At 44.5% G+C, this 22,641-nt stretch overlaps 1 protein-coding gene across 6 annotated transcripts in view; it reads left to right on the top strand.

Moving 5' to 3' along the window:
- The window catches only part of ELAVL4 (ELAV like RNA binding protein 4), a 143,513-nt gene that overhangs the window by 112,678 nt on the left and 8,194 nt on the right, over window positions 1-22,641 (top strand). For all 6 annotated transcript variants that reach the window (XM_004774503.3, XM_004774509.3, XM_004774504.2 and 3 more), the window contains 2 exons: window positions 5,321-5,424; window positions 20,988-21,141. In XM_004774503.3, the coding sequence (XP_004774560.1) occupies window positions 5,321-5,424; window positions 20,988-21,141 (258 nt within the window). The remainder of the gene's footprint in view (window positions 1-5,320; window positions 5,425-20,987; window positions 21,142-22,641) is intronic.

Raw genomic sequence — 22,641 nt, forward strand, 5'->3', positions numbered from 1 at the left:
AACCTAGCATGCGGATTACCGCTATGCAGGTGATGTTAAGGTGACTGGGGATTTTATCATGTGCTTTGAGAACAGAATTTCAGCCTGAGCTAGGGGTTCTAACATTCACAAAAATTCCTTACTCAACTCAGAAGTTTTTATCAACAGCAGCTACCCATCTGGCTGCCCCCTTTGGGGCTTCGCAGATGAGGAGAGTAGCAGTTAGCTTTCTGGAGAATGACGATTTTTGAAGAAAGAAAGAGCAAAGTGTGCAGGTTGGCAGTGCAGAAATGCTGAGGTCCCTTCCAGCCAGCCCTGCAAAGGGATGGCTTCTCTGTTGCTGCCATCAACCATGAGGATGTCACATTTGGGGTCCTCCTGTCATAACCTCCAGGTCTGCAAAGGCAAAGGGAAAACAACATCTATCCAGAATGACCGGGAAAATGATGGGTTATAATCAGCTATGATGGTGATTCCTAGAATTTGAATACAATGAAAATGTTTATTAGAGCAGATTATTGAAGATAGTTGAGTTTTTCTTAGATGATTCAAAAAAGCCTCAGAAGTATTTCAGGGCTTTGGTATCATTGTCAGTGATTTTTAGTTCAAATGGGGTAGCTGTGAGTATGGCAAAGGGTACTGGATTTGGACTCAAAAGATCTAAACCAGGGGTCAGCAAACTCTGGCTCAAAGGCCAAATTGAGCCCACTGCCTATTTTTCTGAATGTGTTTTATTGCAACACATATTGTCTATGGCTGCTTTCATGATGTAATGGCAAAGTTGTCATGACAGAGACCAGAGGACCCGCCAATCCTAAACTACTTACTGTCTCACCCGGTACGTTAAAAAAAAAAGTTTGCCAACCACTGATCTAGACTGAGATCCAGCTCTCTAATGGAGGGCATATCACTATTTTCTCTAATCTTCAGTTTCCATATCTATAAAATGACGATTATCCCTCCCACGGGGTTGTTGTGGGAGTCAGATGTGACAGAACAGGTGGCAAAGCACTTTAGAAACTCCGAGGGTGGGCAGCACCTGATCTGTGCTGGCGGAGAGCCCACCCAGACATTCATTGTGTTTTCTTTTCCAATCCTTGGTGTCAGCTTGTCATGCTCTCCCTTTCTCACAAATGCAAAAAGAATTCCCCAGATCCCCCACCTTTCCCCCAAGCATAAAGCATTCTTCCAGAAATGGAGGGTTGGTGCAGACAGGTATATCCACTCTTTGATCTGTTTGTTGAGCACCTACTATGTTCGAGGAAGCAAACTTTTATAAGCTAGTTCTTGTGAGAAGTGTTTGGTTTCCAGGGGGGAGAAGTTGGTATACAAATTATTACAGCAGAATGGAGATGTTGCTATGTCAGAGTAGGAGGACACATCCTATGTTCGTGTGTGTGTGAGTGTGCATTTGGGCAATTTTTCAAAACAGAGATATTCATGTTCAGATTTAAAAACATGAACCTCTTTAATCCAAAATACACTGAAGTGCCTTAAAATGTAGCCATTATGTATAAATGTTTCCCCTCGGAAACTACATTCTAATTTTAAGTTTCCATCCCAAACTGCCAAGAATGCATTTCCTGCCCATGCGTCATCACTGGGGATCCCTCATCTGTGCCTGCTGGACAGGACTATTAAGGAGTGGTCACATGTAAGGGCTGTGGATCACCTGAGTATCAAGGAGCCAGGTATTCAGGATAATTTCTAAATTTTGGAGGCAATCTTCATTTCATAATATCATCTTTTCTTTATTGATTTTATTTTTTATTGATGATTCAGTAGCCATAACCTCAATGGTTTGATTGTTTTATTTGACCAACTTGGTATCAAAATAAATTCATAAGTTGAGAACAAAAATAAAATTCAAAAAGATTTTCCGTTCTGAAAATCCTGTCACTATACTTATATGGTCAAATCTTGCTACTTCTGATAAAGGAAGATGTAGTTATTTTGGGAAAAAGGAATAATAAGAGTCCCTTATCTATTTCTGGGATGCAGATACACACACTTCGCTGTAGGCTCCAGACTGGGTCCCCTGGGGCCTTTCCAGCATGGTAGCTCTCTGGGTCCCCATGGAAATAGTGTTGGTAAATTTTGTGAATGTGTTTCATCTATAGTTTTCTATGTGCATTTAAATATAGAACTGCAAACCCAAAACTCATCACCAATGTATGCCCACCATACAGACAAGTTAAAACGGAATTCTTCGTTTCACTCTCCCCCGCTACTAATAATTTTTGAAAGAAATGAGGCTTGGGTTTTATATTTTCTACCTCGGGATTTAATCATCTCTAGAGTGTTTTAAAAGAGATTGCTTAGTTCCATCAAGTATTTTTTATTAGACTTAGCTGGACTCCTCCTATGTTGGCAAGAAGCACGTGAGGAAGCTGTTCTCGAACTAGGCTAACCACAGGTAGTATCATTGTGTGGCAGTTTATCTCATATCTTTCAGTTCACAGGCAATGCTTTCCATCTCTGTTCTCCTCTTGTTCAATGCAGTGTTCTGTTTCAGAGTTTGCACCTCATTATATCATATCAAAGAGAACCTCCAGTCTTTCCCCCTCTTCCTTTCTGAAACGATGTTCATCTGGTTTTTAGTTTTTCTCAAAAGCACCCTCGTTCCTGATGTTAAGTGCAGTCTCTCTCTAAACCTAGAGCAGGTGATAATAGCACAGTTGTGCTAATTGCCTTCAACCTGAGGTGATGGTTTGGGACTGATACAGGCAGGTGAGTAGATATGACACAGCTTGCTGGGCAGGAGTCCTCTTTTGGGGTACCTGGGTGGCTCAGTCGGTTGAGCATCCGACTCTTGATCTCAGCACAGGTCATGATCTCATGGGTCTTGGGATCAAGCCCCCTTCTCCCCATCACTGGACTCTGTGCTCAACAGGGTGTCTTCTTGAAGATTCTGTCCCTCTGCCACTCTCCTACCCTCACTCTCTCTCTCTCTCTCTCTGTAAAATAAATAAATAAGTCTTAAAGAAAAAAAAAAAGAGTTCTTTCTTTCACTTGACCTTCAGAACCTTCCTAGGACCTGACGCGTCTAAAATAAAGATAAAATATAGAATGTAAAATCATAGCCACTATATTTACTTTAGATTTCCATAAATACATGAATAATTAGAAAAAAAGGTATAGTATATTGGGGAACATGCACCACTGGTAAGCATAATAATTTCTTCCACATACATTCCATCAGTATGATGACTCATGAACTATTGGGGTTTAGGTTTAATGTTTGCAGTTAAGTGGTGAGTGTTTTGTCTGTGTTTTTTCATATTTCATTTTAATTTCATACAAATTCAATTTAGCTGGGTAGATTGACTGTCTGACTTGTTTCCTAGAACTCATAACTAAGGTTTATCGTTGAGATTATTGCTTTAAAAATGCCCTTTAAAGCATCTCAACTTGGTGCATGACTGTTTAAAATGAATAATTATAAGAATATTTTAGTATTTCAATTTTTAAGACTTCTCTTATTTACAAGGAAAATGGAATTGATAAATTTGAATGATGAAAATGGATTTAATTAGGTGAATTTAGTTAGGCTTGATGAGGTGGAGCCAAATTTAGGATGAATGGTATTTTTAAACTAATGTCTCATATATTTTTGGATTTGCAGAAGTTTCCCAGAACATGTGGCAGGGTCTTGTAATTCACACACACCTCTCTCTCTCTCTTTCTGTCACACTTTTACTCTCCTGCACACACGCGCACGCATGCGCACAGAGGGGCCTGGCAGCTGGAGGGGGTGTTCAACATTCTCTCCTCCTTCTTCAGTTACTAATTCTGCCTATAAATGGTATATCTGGCAAAGTTTGCTCCTGTCTTTCCTGTTCTAGCCCTGTTATTCCAAAACACAAAGGAATATTCTAATGGAAAGTATTCTCATTTGGGGGACAAAAATGGGCACTTAGCCATCCCTCGTGATGCTCTTTGCTTGCGTCCTATAAAGGATGACAAAGTCACCCATTTTCTAATCCAGAACCCAACTTGTTTTCCCAGGTTCCCTCCTACAACCAACACAAACACAGACATTTACCAGCAAAACAGAAGCTGTTGGAAAGATTTTTTGGCTGCTGAAATGGGCTCCTGTCACCAGGACATGGCAGGCTTTTTGCTGTATTGTCTCCCAGACCTGGCCCGGGTACTCCAAAAAGAGCTTTATGTAATCAGTCTTCCCTGACATGTGACGTCCTGTCATTTTCCTCCCCTTCGGCTCTGCTGCCGCCCACAAATCAATAACATTGCCTGGGAAGTTCAAGCTGGTTTTGCAGCCACCCTAAGCTCTGTGTTTCTTAAAGGGTATGTCAGAAAATGTAAAGTTTCCTAATGATATTTCTGGCTGATGACACATGGCAGAGCTGATGGACTATTTATAATCAGTGGCACGATCGCAAGCACATTATTTTTATTTCACTTAGGGGGGAGCCCTGTCACTTGCTACCTCTCTTTGCAGACAAGTTGATGCCATCTCCACCTAAAGGAGCTAAACCGTCTTTGCAGAATGTGTTTGCACTCTCTCCTTTGTGTTAGGAGCTCCCCAGTCCTTTCCAATAGAACCCACCTTTTTTTTTTTTTTTTAATTGTTCTTGGGCTGGGGAGATGATGAGGGCAACCAATGATTTGTAGCAACTGTTTTAAATTCTGGTCATGCCTTCACTATAAATGTCTCTGTCTTTGCTGCTCAGATCCTGCTACATTCCTCCGCGTGTGGGCGTGGCTGGCATGACTGAGGCAGCAGACACAGCTACTGCATTCAGCTCGCCCCAGTTTTACAGGACTCAGCGTAGCATAGCTGCCTTTCGTTGAGCAGCTACTATATTGTAGGCAACGTATTTGGTAGGCATTTTATGCACAAGATCTCATTAACGCTTTTAAACTTGTCTGTGGCAAGTGCTATTATCTCCAGAGAAAACATGTAGGGGAAGAAACGGGACATTAAATGACTTCTCTCCACTGTCCCACAGCTGATAGGAAAAGCCCCATGACTCCAGTTCAAATCTAACAAACCACACCTGCTCTCTTTCCACGACCTTCTCATTTCTTTCTGATTGAGCGGACACTTATGTATGTATGTGGATGGGCAGGAGCACTCACCCATTCCTAACTTGGGCGGCTCCTGTGAGTTCATAGGCTGACCAAAGTGAGAGATGGAAGAACTGGAAACTTTGCCACCTGGGGTAAACCCTGCTGTAAAACGAACCATATACTAGAGGAAAGTTTTGACTCCTTGCTGCAGTGGGAGCTGTTACTGCTATAAAGATACTGAGCTCTCTCTCTCTCTCTCTCTCTCTCTTTCTTTCTCTCTCTCTCTTTTTTTTAAATGTTTCCACAGGACAGAGTTTAGGGTATGGATTCGTTAACTATATTGATCCAAAGGATGCAGAGAAAGCCATCAACACTTTAAATGGACTCAGACTCCAGACCAAAACCATAAAGGTAAGAAGTGATTTGCTGGCTCCTGACTGAGCAGCACTGGTTAAATTTCATCCCTTTGATCTAATAAATCCAGGCTATGAGGGAGCTGGAAGTGGTGTTCTTTATTCATGCAAAGGACATCTATCACCCACTGTACTAAGTGGGGGATGCAGATCATTACAAAGAATGAGAAGCGGGTTGAGTAGAGGGAGGGGACAGAGGGCAGATGGGGTGTCAGGGCCCTCCAAGAAGGCCTGTGAGCCCAAGTCTGCAAAGATGGCCAGAACTGAGCCATAGGAGTAAGCTGGGGCCTGAAAGCTCTTCCAGACACAGGGAACAGCACAGGAGAAGCTGTGAAAATGAATGTAAACATTATGAGTGGGGAACAGCATATAGACTAGCATGGCCTAAGTTTGGATGGGAGGTGGGCAGGGGCCTTATGGGCCAGGCTGAACAGTTCAACTTTACCAAAGGGTGGACCGTTCATCTCCTAACTGAGACTAGAAAAGACAAAATCAGTTATAAATAAACTCTAGTGTAATAAGGATGGGTACTATAAAATTGTTAGGAACATAGTAAAAGAATGACAGAAAAAGTGACATTCGAACCAAAATAATCAGGGCTGTAGATAATATCTCAGGTGGGATTGTTTTGAGTCGAAAAAGAGAAGCAATTACCCAGAGCCTGCTCCTCCAGACAGAGGTTTCTGTGACTGTGTGTCACACTCGGTTCAGACTTCATCTCGTGGGGAGCCTTCAGGAAGTGGCGCTGTTTGCTTTGAGGGCCCCCTCCCACAGCCAGTGGTGATCTCCTGGATGGAGACTCCTCCTCCTCAGCCTCCCTTCCCCTTCTTCCTCCACCTCCAGGCAGCATCCTGCTTGGGGGCAGCTGCCAGCCCATTAATGAGTCCCATCCTTCATAGCCTATTACACCACAGGGAGGTGTCTCCTGGGCGCTCTTATCCTCACGACAGCAGGTCTGACGCAAAGTAGGACAAAAGAGAAACCTCTCCCAGAATGGAGATCTATAGATGGCACCAGCTCTCAGCGCATGAAAACACAAAAGCAGAACCTTTTGGTTCAACACACCTACTTCTCCAACATCCAGACTGACAGAGGAGACGATTGGCATCAGATAATCTTAGCTAGGAGGCAATCAAAGCAAAACCAAAGCCAAAACAAAAACCTTCTTTTTTGGAATATATTACGTGATTGTCTGTCCTCCCTTGCTCCTTCCTTCCTTTAAGCAGCTTTACCTCAGCAGTTGAGTTTAATTTTATTTCTAAAGATGATTGCTTTCCTGATATTTACGGTCTGTGGTACACGCAGACCCCAAAATGGGCCTGACTCAGGCTGCCTCTTTCTCATCTTAAACTCAATCCCTTGAGTTATCTAATGGAGAAATAATTAAGAGTTGTTTAATTATGAGGTAATCCTCTGAGAGGCAGGAGGATTAATTCCTTTCAAAGGAAAAACATACCTATTTTTATGCTTTAAGTGAAGATGGGAGGCTCGCATCTCTGACTGTTTGTTGAGGCCACACCGAGTTGAGGCTGTATTTGTGGTTTTGATTGATTTTTCTGTGCTATCCCGTTCAGCATTAGAATGTCAGACACTTACTCTTCCCTTGATGGACACCCTGACCTTGAACCGAGAAAGTCCTTTTCATTCCTCTACAGTTTTCTTGAAACCCAAACCTTCCCAAAAGTTTAGGATCAAATCATCAGCCACCCATTCTGCCATATATAAAATCTCCCATGAAGCTGTTTGGGCTTCCTGAAAGACTGACTGAACCTGGCTTTTCCGATCTCAGAATGCATCCTGATCCATCGTGCCTTTGGAAGCAGTGCTTTGTCTAGGTGGATCTTACAGACGAGGAACATTGATTATTTTCATTCTGTGAAGAGACAGTCTGCCCCACCCCCTCACCTACCCTGCGCTCACCCTGCATCAAAACGCTGCCAACACATTTGCACCCAGCAGTAACGTGGGCTTCCGAGGCACTGTAGGATTCAAAATGCATGATGCCACGGCTGAATCAATAATTTCCATTCTCTACTACGAATGAAAATTTAATGTGCAAACCTAGGGATTTCAGCCCTTTCATTAAAGCAGTTTATTTGCCATACTCAAAATTAAGTTTGAGTGATGGGTTCCTTTATTAACTTTTCTTCCCTTTCCTAAAGGGACACAATGTTTAAGGTAAAAAATCATATTAAAGGGGAGGGGGAAAAAGCAAACCCTTTTCATGTACTGTTAATAGTCTCATCATTTATTAATTTTTTTAAATTGCTTTTCTGCCTTTCAGGCCACTGTTTACTTCTGCTTCAGTTTGCTTTGATAAGTGACACGAGATTTATGTCTTTGCTCTGGCACCCATGAAGCAATAGATAACTTGCCTATCTGGAAAACCTAAGTATCCTCCTGGAAGCATGCTTTACAGAGATCTCCCCGAACTATTTAGCACATGTTTGCAAGATAAGGTCAAGTGTGTCCCTCCTTCTCACATTTGTGATGCATTTCTGGACTGCTTTGTGTAAAATACCCTGCATTAAATATAATGCACAACAGAGATGCAGACACACCAAGAGTTAATTCCTAAGGATTTGGGGTTTTTTTGTTTTTTTGTTTGTTTGTTTTTTAATTCCTAAGTTTTGACAATCAATGATTAACAGCTTGGGATAGATCTGGAAAGCCCTGAGGGAGTGGTAGAGAATGTAGTGAGGTAGAGAGCAATAAAGAGGGCAGCTACTCTTCAGCGACTGCTGATTGTTTAAGCCCGGATTATTGCCAGATCTTCCAATTATTCAATAAAAGCTGAAATCTAGATATTTTTTTCTTGCCATAACTTTCAATTTTTAAAAGCTGGAAACCAACTTAAAAATTTTAAAGCATAGGTGGTCGGGGCAAACAAAATTTGGTAGTTGACCCGTGGACAAACAGTTTGTAGCCTCTGGAGTCCACTTTGAAAACACAAACACTGTTTTGCCTATTGGAAGTGGGTGGCTCGTTACTGGGTTGCTAGGGGAAGGTGCCCACAAATGATGGTTCCCTGTTAACAAATTTTCATTGCTCCTTTAGTAAGAGGGATGGAATGTGACTGTGTGCCAATGCCAAGGGCACGTGGAGGGCAAGACCAGGCCTCTGTCCTCAAGGAGAATACAATCTTGGCACAGACGCAGCATCAAAACAGAGAAAGAGTGTGACTTGCTCATTAAGCCCCAACAAGTAGTGTGCCTATCTGGAAGAAAAGAGTACATTCTTCAGAAGCGTGTGTTACAGTGATCTCCTAGGAACATCTAGTACATGTTTGCAGACATGTGACTACAGAGGGATTATTCTCTGGTTTATATCTTGTTTCGTGGGGAAAAGTGGCCAGGCTGAAAGATGAAATGATTTGTCCAAAGGCAAACAAGTGACCAGCAACTAAGCTGAGTTAGCATCTGAAGGTCCTATAGCGTTCTGCCCCAAGAAGGAAATAATAATGATTACTTATTATATTACACTAACAATGAATAATAGTAATGCTACCTTATATTGAATATTTACTCTGTGTCCAACAGTATTCGAGCCCTTTTACATGCTTGATAGGACTTAATCCTTGAAACATCTCTCGGGGTGGATGCTTTACATGCATTAACTCTACTTCTTAAGATAGCCCTATAAAAAGGTTCTATTCACTCCTTCATACAGTTGAGGAAAGGAAGGCCCAGAGAGGTTAGGAGACTTACCCAAGATCACACAGTTGGCAAGTGAGATTTGGAGTCAGCAAGTATTCTTCAGAAATAACTCTGGCAACGGGCCGTAAGTGTTGGAAGGTCACACTGTTTGTTCAGCAGCACATGTGTGCTGTAAGATTGTGTGGGTGTGTATTGGCTCTGCACACACACAGGTTATACTCCCTGGCATGGGAAGGAGATAGAAAAAGCAAACAAATTGTGTGGTCCCTCCAGGTTCTTCAGTAAACAGACCTGTGGTTAGGGCCATAGGGGATAGACCTAACTTCAGGTCGTTTCTTCTTGAGCCCCAGCTTTCCAGACTCTGTGCCAGGTCCTGGGATTTGGATGACCCAGGGGGGGCAGTGCCCTGGGGATTCTCCTATCCATGTGTGTCAGAGAGGCATGGGGCATGGACCATGGGCTTACATGTCTAGTCTGCGAGAGCAGGCTGGAGCTCCACTTGGGAAATTGGGTCTTTTCTCAGGATTTCAACTCTGGACCCAGTGGAGATGATTTGCCCTGTTTAGGGCTCTGAGAGTGCTAATTGTTCAGCTTCTTTCCTCACTTCACTCTAATAGAGATCACTTTAGACTCTGGGAACCATTGGGTGAAATGGCTGTGGGTTCTGGGAAATGATTCTCGGTTCTCCTTAACCGCACACCAGATGTCCCAGTCCTGGACTCTCTCCTCTCTCCATGCATTCTAAAACAGCAGCTTCTGAATTCACACTGTAATTTCAGCCTCTTGATGGGAAGCATTCCATTGAATCCAGCGGTAGTGGTCCAGCTCTTTGCTGCATTAATTAGTAACAAAAAATTAGATGGTCTGTAATACCTTCAAAAGGGATATCTTTACAAAAAGTTTGGATTGATATTCAAGTTACACTGAGTAAAAAGTGATCTGAAGTGGATATGAGGGTTTGGAATCACTCCCAATAAACCTTTCAGAGTAATGGGATACCAGTTTGGATTTTAACTTAAGTTCGAGGAGCAGGAATAAAGAAGTGTTCACTGCTCTGCCTCCATGGGGGCTCCTGTCTTGTGGGGGTAACAGACATGCAATGGACCAACTCTAATGCAATGGGATAGAGCAGTCTTAGGGATGCAGGGGCTCCCACTGGTTTGGGGTGGAGGGGTGGGAAGAAGGAAGCTGTGTGAGGTTTGAGCAGGAGAAGGACCTGGACAAAGTAAAGTTCCAAGAAGGCTCTTCTGGCAGTGGTGTGTCACTTGGGGTGTTTGACAGATGAAACCAGCGGTTTGCAGGCTGAAGGTGTTTGTTGTCATCCTTAGACACTGGTTTTCATGAGATTTTTAGGAAATTTTTACTCATTTTAAAAGCAAGGCATGATTATTTATAAATAATTTGAAGAATGCATTATCATATAATGAAGGCAGTATCAGCCATTCCCAACTCAATCCTGTAAACAATGTTTTTATCTATGTCCTTCCTTTTGTCATTGCATTACAGGTTTAAAAATGATTTTGTGTCATGTCTTTTTCTAATAATTGCATTAAACTATTCTTCAATTTATAAAAATGTGACTTTAAAGAAAGCATTCCCAGATCACAACTCTTGTGCAGACTGGGGGTGTAGGTGAGTTCAGGACTGGAGCAGGGATGAGGGGACAAAAGGCTGCCTCTGCCATGCAGCGTGAACCCAGGAGGGTTGGCAGGCAGTCAGGAGAGGCGCCGTGAGAGTAGGAAGGGGGCTTGATCACAAGGCCACAGCCCAGCTCCAGAGGGAGCAGGACTAGAGAAGGGGAAGGTGTGAGTGAGGGCTTTTTCGGAAGGAAAAAACTTCCTTCTCTGGGAAGGAGAACAAACGGAGTTCCTGTATTCTGGCATCTCTGTGCCATAATGCCTCTTAGCCATTTCTCCATCCTCGCTTTATTCTTCTAATAAGTGCTTACGGTGCCTCCAGGGGATCTCTCCACACTGGAGTTTTGCAGGGTCCCGTCTGCCCCTCCCGCCTCTTCATCTTGCCAAGGGTCATCAGGGCACTGCCCCTCCCTCACCCTGCCATCCACCTGCCTTGCTAAAGGCCTTTGTTCCGCTGAAGCATCTTTTCTTTGCACTCGGCATAAGCAATTATTTCTCCTATCACTGCTCTTAATGCTTCCTGGAGAGTTAGCAGATCATTTTTTGCTGACGGGTAACACCCCACCCAGAAATGATAGACTGCCTCCCTCAGTCTTATTAATAATAAAAAGGCACTTTTCTCTCCTCCCCCATGACAGCTATAGTCAGAACAGTGTGGGAGCACTGTCCTGCCAAGGTCAGCAAGGGAGACTGGATCACTGAATCCCCAAGGAGCCAAGAAAGGGCACACATGCACCGCAGTGGAAACTGGACACCCGTTTACCCCCCATTGTACCGGGCTGCTCATTCTCTCCTGTGAGAGCTTGTTTGCCTGCTCTGCTTCTCAGAGCCCTGCTAACTTCATCTGGGTGAATAATTTCAGATACCGGTGTAGGAGTTTGAAGGATTGACCTAGCGCATCCCTGTTCTCTCTGCCCAGTGAGGTTGTTATAATTCCAGTATCTTAAAGGTCGTCCACTGTGTCCTGGGTCTGGATTACAAAAGCAAATCAGGTGTGGGTTGAGAGGACACGTAGGTTTTCAGAAGTGTGTGGAATGGGGCTTGGGGGCTTGAGTTGTCTACAAGTGTGAAAGAAACCATCGGGGGGTGTGAGCTGCCTTAGAAAAGCCAGCTCACCTTGGCTGTGTTAGGAGAATTGTGGATTCCAGATTCCAGGAATCCACTCTGGTCAACTGTCCTTCGTGTCTGTGCCCCATTCTCAGCTTTACGTTTTAAAGAGACACTCTAAGGGTTGTGCAGAGGCAAATGGGGAAGATGGCCAAGATGATGCTGCACTCCCAGGTTCATCCACCGTGGTTGCTTCTCTGTTCTTACGGGAAAAGAAGTCTGCAGGGACTCTGAAGTGCAATTCTGTATTTCAAGAATCCGGAAAGAGAGCCCGTGCAGCTCTCAGGATAGAACATTTGCCTTGGGTGGTAGTGAGTCTCTGACTGTCAGAGACATTCAGATGGAGTAATTGGGGATGATGTAGGAGAGATTCCTATACCACACTGGGGTCTAACCCTTGAGCTCTGAGATTCTGTATTTTTGTGTGATTTCTGGGCTTCAGACTCTTCTGTCCAGTAAAGCAGCCACCAGCTACATATGACTTTTTAAATTTGAATTTAAATTAATTAAAATTAAGTAAAATGAAAAGTTCTGTTCCTCAGTCATGCTGGGTATATTGGAAGTATTCAGTAGCCACATGTAGCTAGTGGCCACCATCAAACACCTCAGATCTAGAACATTTTCGTGATCCCAGAAAGTTCTACTGCACAGCGCTGGCCTGAAACATCAGTGGCTGTGGGGAATAAAGAATCTCTTCTCCGTGACTATCATGAAGCCCCAGGGCAAATCAGCTGGCCTGTCAAAGATCATAGAGCCAATCCCACTTCCCTTCACCTTTGTTGTCCATTTGAAAGAGCACTGAGTTACGATGAAGAATCAGTCAAGTCCTAGTTCTGTCAAAAACCACCAGGATGACCTTGGGTGACTTACTTTTTTACTTCCCTGGATGCATTTCCTCATCTGCAAAATGGTGTCTTCTAGCTCTAACAATCTAACTAATAAAATATTATAGCGTGATCTTGTCAGCTTGGTAAATTTCCAGGGAAAGTAGCCATTTGTGCCAAGCACACAGCTTTTATTTCACTGTCCACATTAGCCTGACATAGTGGAAAGATCCCAGATCTTGGAGTAATATCCAGCTTTGTCTTAGTTCGGCTGTGTGACCTTGGACAAGTACTTCATCTCACTGAGCCAGAGTATGTCATCTAGAAAATGGAACAAATAATGTCTCACTTCTGGGTCCTCATAGTTTAAAGTTTATAGTCGGTTGCCCAAGTGAATAGGGCAAAAGTGAATAGGGTTATCCCTGGGTGAAAGTTACATGAGAGGGGAAGTCTGTTTCCTATCTGCATGTTTTAGAGATGTACATGCTTCAAAGATGCTTTTTAAAAATGTAAGGAAAGAGCTTTGAGTCTTGTTAAGCCTCAGGCACCATATATAGAGGCTTGTATAGTGGGAAGTATAACGCACCTCCCAGGTGGCTTCAGTCACCTTATCAGTCTAACAGAGAGCAAGAGTCAGGAGGTGCAGTTTAGTGAGAAGACTGAGTGTCTTCATCTCTGAGACCAGCTCTTCCACCAATCAGCCCATGAAACCTTTAACACATCTCTACTTTCTGGGGGCCACTAGACAGACGGCGAGATCCTTCTACTAAGTAAGACCGCTTGGTAATTTGATGGACTTCGTTAAAGCTGTAGGCATATGAACAGATCACTACACCATTTTTTTAAAAGAAGTGTTTTTCCAGCCTACTGTATGCCAGATACCCTCCTAATACTCTTGGATATTCTTAAACTCCATGATGGAGGTATTGTGATAGCTGCGGCCATGGAAATGTATACCATCTATAGAGTTCAAGGAGACAGCAGTCCTCTTGGAGGAGGCGGTATTCAGACAGGGTCTGTATGGATGGGCAGGGGTTCGCTTTGATATGATGGTGAGCAAATAGCAAAAACAAAGACAGAAGTAGAGACGTGAAGTGCATATTCAGAAGACTGACCTTTTTAATTTGAACTGTGGTGCAGAGTACACGGAGCATTAGCAGGTGGTGAGAAGTCCAGATCTCGGAGGGCCTTGAATGCTCAAATGAAGCATTCGATCATTATCACAAGGTGCTAGAGAACCACTGAAGGTTTTGAGCAGGAAGAAGTGGTACCATCGGGGCTCATTAGAAATATTACCGTCGGGTCTTGCCCCTGGTAAAAGAATATCGTGTATCAGGTGACAGGTGGAGGAAAGTATGAGGAATGGGGCCACATAAGCAGACACCTGTTCTGCCTGTGGGCAGGGCAGCAGCCATAGGAACAGGGGTAAGCTGATCCTCATAATCAAAGCTGTCGTTTCTAGGAAACAGCTGGCTTCTTTCTTCTCTCCCTGCTCCTGGAGGTGGGATCAGAGGTACCTGCAAGGGTTTGCTCCTCGAAGGCCCTGGCAGCGCCAGAGTCTGTTCTCTGCTGCCATTCTCCTGGGCTCTTTGGAATGACTATCCCCCCTGGGATTCATATGCTCTGGGGAGTTTGTGCTCAGTCTGAGAGGAAGGTGTTACAACACATTGGGGAAAATCTGCAGCCTGATCTTCTGAAATGATAGGTCTCTGTGTCTGTCTCCTCTGCTAGACTCATAGTTCTACATGTCAAGGACTGTTGTATTCATCTCTATACTCCCAGAATCTCATGTAAGACCATAGCAGTTACAGCAAAGCTGCTATTTATGGAGCACTATCTGTGTGCCAGGCATAATGCCTAGAAACCGTTTGTTTTTTTTTTTTAAGATTTGTTTATTTATTTGAGAGACAGAGACAGAGAGAGGGGGTTGAGGGGCAGAGAGAGGGGGAGAGAGAGAATCTCAAGCGGACTCCCTGCTGAGCACAGAGCCTGGACACGGGGCTTGATATCATGACCCTGAAATTAAATATCAAGTGCTTAACTGACTGAGCCACCCAGGCTCCCCATAGTGCCTAGAAATGTTATATGCTTTAGCTTGTTTATTTTGTGTTTTTATAATTTTCTTACTATGTTATGTTAGTCACCATACAATATATCATTAGTTTTGATGTAGTGGTCCATGATTCATTGCTTGTGTATAACATATTTGCATTAGCTTGTTTAATGCTCCAAGTGCTCTGTTAGAAATCTTCTAAACTATGTTACTCAGGTGATACATATCGGAAAAGTTAAGTTACTTTCCCCAAGATTACACCGCTAGTAAGCAGTCAGGATTTAAATTCCTATCTTTCTAGCCCCACAGCCCTGGCTCTTGACCTTTGTCTCTTTTCAGAATTCCAGAATAGATGCTCAGTGTTAGTTAAAGTAACATAACCAAGAACTTCCTTGGAGTGGCCAGTCTCAAAATACAGTTGCCTGATGCTCTAACTAGCACCTATCAGTGAGAGAAACCCACGGGATAAAGGGTGATTCAGACAGAAGGGTGCCCCTAGTGTGTGCAGCTAAAATAGAAATTGGAGAAGGATGGAAGCTGTAGAAGAGACACATTTGAATTCAGTAGACGGATGAGCTTACCCATAATCAGGGATGGCTAGTGATGGGGCAAGACACCTCATGAAGCAGTAAGCTTCCTGTGTAACATAGAAGGCAGGTGGCTAGCTGCCTAGGATCTCACCTAGAAATTTTGAGGCCACTTTTGGTACCGAGTTTCTGTAAAGTGGATTTCAAGGAGAGTGCTTTCTGCTGGGATCACCAATGACACCTGTCACCTATATTTCTGCTTACCATGAGCCACAGTTGTAGAGATTAGCAGTTTTGTGAATAGAATGCCTAGCCCATGAAAACATCCAGTCAATGAGATCCTTCTTATAATTCGAAGGGGTCTAACAAGTGATGGCCTTGTCTTCTACATCCTAGCTATAAACCAGTTGAGAGGTAAGACAAAAAAGAAGAGCGTATTAAATCCTAAGGTCACCTTTATTACGGATTACACCCAAGATGGATTTCCTGAACACAATGGGCTTCCTGACACAGAATCCCACACTTTGACAGATTGACAGCCCCTGTCACAGGTGCTATGGACACCACAGTCCTCCCCATATGGGAGCAGAACCTACTCACATAGTACAGAGCCTGAAACAGAAAGTGGCTGCCAGAAGGGAGGAGGCAGGCAGCAGCTGAGGCTCCTGTGCCCATCGCCCTTACCAAAGCCTGGCCAAATGTCTTCCCCTAGAGAGGAGGTGGTCACGGGGCACAGAGAGGCCTAGAGTACTACTCCAAGGGCTCCCTGCACGTGGAAGCTAACACTGGGAGCTGGAGTGTTCCTTGCCAGGAACAGCCCTCTGTACGGTACTCATTTAATTGCTCCCTTCCTTACTGGACCATGGTTGAAGCAGAAGTATCCAGCAGGGGACCTGCCCCCAGGAAGTGTCCTGGAAGGGGAGGAATGAATGAACTCTTGTCTTCTAGTGCCAGTATTTGACTAATGAAACACCTTCCCAAGGCAAAGAAGGATGCCTTTTCTTATCTTACCAGCCTCCCAGCACCCAAAACCAAGCCTTTACCGTGCTTTCCAAGCCCTCTCCCTTTTCTGTACCGTGGCAGGTAAGACAGGAGGTGAAGGGTTGCCAGAGGACTTGGGAAACGCTTTTCCCTAGGCTGTGCTGTTCCTCCCACCCTGCCCAGGCCGATCCCTGGCTGTGAGCTGGGGTGTGGGGGAGGAGCATCGTTTCTGCTGCCCCGTTAGTGACGAATGCCAGTGCCACCTTGGTGAGAATCACCGACAGCAGCCTTAAGAAGTCACTTTGGAAAATGGAAAGTACTTCGTGGAAACTGGGAAGTACAGTGGAATCTGTAGGAATGTGCTCAAAGAAATTCATGGCAGTGAAGTAGTAAAGGATGACCCAAACTCCACCAGGCTGATGGAAGAGGACAGTGGTGCCTCTATAGCTGCTCACTGGTGGTATCCCAGATGTTTGCTTGTGTGGTAAAATTGTAAGATGTGTCCCAATGGGGGCTAGAGTCCCACACTGCCCCATGAAAGCCCATAGTACATACCACATAATAATATGTACTAAATAGCTGCTAAATTCTAGGAATGCACTATACACATTAAATCTATTATCTCAATTCTTTACAATAACTTACCGAAAGAAAATCATCCCCCTTTATACGAGTAAAGAAACTGAGATTTATTAAGATCAAATTACTTGCCCAAGGTCACAGCTAATGAGTGCCAGAGCCAGCCCACAGTCAGGGCTCATAAACTCCACACTGTACTGTCACTCTTGCAGAGGGTCGAGGTTAGGGTAAGCCTGCGGAGATGGAGAGTTTGGAGAGACTACATATCTTTTTTTATATATATAATATATTTTTTTTAAGATTTATTTATTGGACAGAGATCACAAGTAGGCAGAGAAGCAGGCAGAGGGCGGGGGTTGGGGGGGAGCAGGCTCCCTGCCAAGCAGAGAGCCCAATGCGGTGCTCTATCCCAGGACCCTGAGATCATGACCTGAGCTGAAGGCAGAGGCTTAACCCACTGAGCCACCCAGGCACCCTGAGACTACCTATCTTTTACCAAGATCATTTGTAAAGTCACCTGCCTCTGGACCATACTTACCTAGAGAGAGAGGAGTAGCTTCCCCACTCCCAGCTCTTTCTGAGCTCCAGAGCAAGATCAGTGCCGGCCTAGAAATGCCAGTCTTGTCTTCAGAAATCCGGGATGAATGAATTGAACAGGATCCTGATGGTCTGAGGCCTGGGATTCTCTAGGGCTCTGCCTTCAGCATTGGAAGCCCTGGGCTCCAGGCCACTAGTTTAGTGGAGTGAACAAACCAGCAAAGACTGGCTGGCTGTCTGCCGGTGGTAGCAGTGCACCATTTTTGAGAAATGTTTCAGCACAATGACATGCGTGACACCTGTAGTCACTTGGAATTTCATAAATGAATGAGGACACTTGAGGTGTGCAAATACCAGGATGAGCATTTGGATAATAAATTTAGAAAGATCCCTTTTCTGTCATTTTTGCCCACACCCACTTCTACAGATTTCCTGGACAGGGCAGGGGACTAAGTGACTTAAGACTCCAAGTCAAGGAGAAAAAGTAAGCGGGAGTTAGGTTTGGTGAATGTTCAAAGTGCTGCTGTTCACCTTTGGGACTTGTTATTGCTCTGTGACTGTGATCTGTGGCAGTAATTCTCCCTGGATGAGGTTTGGGGAAATGGTTTTGTTCTGTCATTGACTCTCCAGTGCCAGCTCCTTTTCCTAGCAGGTCTGTCTCCAGCCCACCCCCTCCCCCAGCTCTGGCTGCCCAGACCATTGGCTGTCAAGGTCATTACTCTCCATTGCGCATTTATTGGGTATCAAAGAGGCACCGCACTAAGCTCTTGACCTTCATCATCTTATTTGTCCTTGGAGAGCTATCACTAGGCCACCATTACCTGACCCCAACCTACACCTGTCTCACCACCAATCTCATCTCAGCTCTGTCTTCTTCCTGGCCCTTTTAACCCTTAATTAAAAGGAATATTAGTCTCCCCTTCTCAGTGTTCCAGTCCCAGTGATATAGCCCTAAAAGAGAACACATCTTGGGGCATTGTGATAATTGGCCAATAAGAGTATTTCTTGTATTTGACTCATGTTTATTTGGTGCCTCCTGTGTGTTGTCTCTTGTCCCCATTGGACTTGGAAATCCTTTAGGGCAAGAGACCACTCTTTTTTCTTGCTTATTATGCATCCCCAGCACACAGCACTGCACCTGGTTGATAGTAGATCCTTGGGAAATGTTTGCTTAGAGAAGGCCTCTGGGTGATGTCTAGTCATAGAACAGTCTTCTCTCGGTCCTTCCAATCTCAGATACTGGGGAATAGGAAAACTGTCCCTTAGCTCTTAGCTTAATAGGGAAACCCAGCTATGATTCTGAATGCATGAGTCTATGATTCTATGATTAACTCTTGTTGATCCCCCTAAGTGGAGGAATCCAAGTTGCAGTTAGCCCCAAAGAGTCATTAAGGACCACATCATTCATTATATTCTGTGGGTGTGTTCATTTATTCTTTCCGTAGGTGTTGAACATCCTGCAGGTATCAGGCTCTGTGCTCGGAGCTAGAGCCACAAAAATGAACAAGACACACACATACACACACACACACACCATGACCACAAGGAGATCAGCAAATTAGATGATCAGGAGACTAGATAGAAAGATGGTGACTCAAGGTCCGAACAGGTTAAGCAAGTACCATGGGTGCAGTTCACTGAGAGCCCTACTAGGAGGAGGTAGGATCAGGGAAAGCTGCCTAGAGAAGATGGCATTGGAGCTGGGCCTTAAAGGAGAATAGGATCAGGGCCTGAGAAAGTAAGTGGAAAAATTTTCCCCACAAGCAAGGACATAGAAGTAGGAGGGTATGTTTTAGGGCAGCGCAAATGTCATTCAGATAATTAATTTGTCTAATAATTGGCACTGGTGAGATAGGGGTAACTCTCATTACCATGAACATATCACTACAACATTCTTATTTCCTTCCCCCTACTGCTCCCTTCTCATGCCTGAAAAACAGTTCTGCTGGGTTATAACCTGAAAGACTTTGTTCCTGAAAGGATGGGGTAGGAGAGCCTTGTGTGGAGTGATGCTCTGTGCACGCAGTCACATGAAACTCAGCCCCCACTCCCCAGCTACCAGCCACGTAAAAGTCCCTTTGCATGTCAGCCCTGTGCTGGGAAGGAGCTTACAGAGGCCATCCCTGAGTTCCTGGAAGAGGTAGATACTGCAGATAGGCCGACTCACTCCATCAGCAGGAGGAGACCAGTGAGCCAGATTTGTCATTCACATCATTTTATCTGTTGAGTCAACATCTATTTTTCAGTGTGGAATCCATAAAGGGACTCGGCATCTCAGTCCTTGAGAGGGAAAGAGTGCCAAGGGTGAGGTGTCTGCTCAGCATTCACTCCCCTTTGCTAGATCCACCACCAGACCCACTGCTCAAGGTTTAGTTCTTAATGCCAAGGGTCTAGTTTAACACGTACGCTTTCTTATGTACACACGTTTGTGTGTGTGTGTGTGTGCAGAACACATGCACACACCCCTGTAGTCTTAGCAGGACTTGTAAATTGGTTATATGGATTAAATAAAACTCCCAACTGAAAAATGCTAAGCCATATAGGTCCCTTCCTGTCCAACATTGTCAGATGTGCTCTGAAATGACTGTTTTCATCATCTATTCTGAGCCATAACTGCCCCAGAAATAGCTTTAGCAGGAAAGTGCTTTTGTTAGACTAGCTGTAAATTATATTTCAAATGTCTGATGTTGTTTTCTTAAAAAATAAATAAATAAGTAAATGAAAGTCTAAAATTAATGACTGCTGGGGTTTGCTTTGCTTATGTGTACTGCTACAGATTTGGCTTCTTGCAGATGGAATTTCAGATCTGTTTACACTTCTGTGTTAGCTTTTTGGGGGAAAAAAAGCAGTTGAGAGATCTGGGAGGACAAATTTACAAAGTCGAACTTATTATAACCATTCGTGAGGCTCGCTTCTTTCTCCCCCTGTCCTCTCCTGCTCTCCTTTCTACCCCCTGCCCTCATTTTGTTGATTGTGGTTTTATCTGCTCCTGCTCCAAGTTAGACGGCAACTGGTTCTTGCAGATGTTATGACAAGGTCACAGATCCGGTTTCACAAGCAGATGTTCACGAAGCCCCGTTTCACCAGCACTTTGTCATTCAGCGAGAGCAGACCTTGTGGGAGCAGATTGGAACAACACAAAGGAGGGGACATAAAAAATCTTGCAGAGAACCTGATCACTTTAATGTGTTGAAAACGAAGGGCTGGGAGGGTGGGGGGGGCGCGGTGGCAAGGAGAGAAATCTGCAGAGCAGAATTTCTTGGAGGTTTTTTTTTTTTTTGGTTTATTCAAAGATTATTATGTGTTGGATACAGTAAATCATCTATACACCCACATCCAGGAGGTAAATCTTCAGAACTCCATGCGTGGGTAGTTCTGCATTTAACAGCTGCCATACAGTAGCTATTTTGTTCTGCACTTAGAGACCCTTATCTGTGCATTTGTTTTAAGTTATAGTCAACTCTCCTTTTGTTCCTCTATTGCTGTTCTCCTGATTCTCACTACTAGTACAAGAGGAGCTAAGACTCTGAACTACTGAGTTATTTAAACTGACACCATGAGTTAGAATGATAGACGAGGGACTGCCATCTCAGTTGTTGACTCAGCCTCTACTTGGAGGGTGTTGCTATAATGGATTTAGCTCCTCTTGCCTTTTCCTAGGTCTCATATGCCCGTCCAAGCTCTGCCTCAATCAGGGATGCTAACCTCTACGTTAGCGGCCTTCCCAAAACCATGACCCAGAAGGAACTGGAGCAGCTTTTCTCGCAGTATGGCCGTATCATCACCTCTCGAATCCTGGTTGATCAAGTCACAGGTTAAGTGTTTCTTTGTCATTTCTTTCCTTGTGTCTCAATGCCACAGCCAGTGCCCTGTGACCCAAAGGAGCAGAGAGATAATGGTTGCTTAGGGTAAAAGATATGGGTCATGCGTAGACAGGGTTTTGACTTAGGAGAAAGACTCTGATCAATCAAATGCCCACATTTAAAATGGGCCGCCTTAGGAGGTAGATCTCCATCATGGGAACAGTTCCAGCAGCAGCTAACCTGGTTGGCAGGGCTGTAGAGAGGATTTGGGCATCAGGTTGTGAGTGGGACTGAATGACCTTCAAAGTCTCTTTCAACCCTCAACCAAGTAACATTACTTTTGTATGTGGAAAGAACCCATCTTAGAGCTCCGGTTCCAATGATAGCGTTAGAGAGCTAGAGGGAATCTCACGCTGCCTCATTCCCCACATGAGAAAAGAGTGGTCCAAAGTGAGGGATCTGACTTCTGCCCAGGTAGTTAGTAGCAGTGCAGGGACATGAAGCCAGGGCCCGGGACTGTGGTACTTTGTCCATCATTAAGAAAGGTAACCACCACCTCTCAGTAAGAAACGTAAGCTACCCTGGGTTGCGTTTTTAATGATAACATGTTTTCACCTATTCCACATTAGATCCAATTTAAAACACCACCCCACCCCCCAGAGAGTTTAGTGTCTGTTTATCATCCAGCTCGTGTGACAAACCCTTGCTGAAGCCAGCTCTGCCCCCAGACACTGTTCAGAGGGACACTGGGGTCCAGGGATGAAGGAGACACAGTCCTGCCCTTGCAGGACTCCAGTGTGATGCGTGCCTGCAAAAGGCTCTCCTGTGTCCCCCGGGAGCTCAGGAGGAGGTGTACTGTGCCTGGCAGGGGATTGGTGTGAGGGCTGCATCAAGGAGGTGACGTTTGAGCAGGGTTTGGGAGGATGACTTGCAGTTATCTGGCACAAAGGAGGGATAGAGAATTCTAGATGGGTAGGATGTATCCTATAGAATAGGTGGAGAGGATATATTGTAAGGCATGGAGCTGAGGAAGAACATAGCCTGTTCAAGGAATATGTGGCAGTTCAAGTATGGCTGGCCTGAGGCTCAACAGGGAACTTGGAGCCACCTCATCAGGGGCACTGAAAGCCAGGCTAAGAAGTCTGACTTCATCTGTGTGCAACATGGAGCCACGGAAGGGGTGTTTGGTGTGTGGGCTTTGTTACTCTGTGTGTGGAATGTGGGACCATGAGGAACAGGAACCATACACAAGGTAAAAAATTGAAAAGTTATGAAAAATGGATAAAGAGTATTTTTAAAAGGTGCCCTTTTAGTAGTCAGAGTCTGCTTGGCAAACAAATTATGTAGTCGCTAGGTGTGGGGGGCACATTATAGGACTAGAAACTGGACAGTGGGTGATGGGCTACAGCAACTAGAGGGAGACAGGGACTGAGCAGGCCGGTGGTAGAGGCTGGAATGAATGTGAGAGGTGCCTGTGTTCTGTGGGTGGGAGTCACCTGTCCAGAGCCATG

This window comes from Mustela putorius, unplaced genomic scaffold, assembly GCF_011764305.1.
Source record: "Mustela putorius furo isolate JIRA1106 unplaced genomic scaffold, ASM1176430v1.1 tig00003853_pilon_pilon_pilon, whole genome shotgun sequence".
NCBI lineage: Eukaryota > Metazoa > Chordata > Mammalia > Carnivora > Mustelidae > Mustela > Mustela putorius.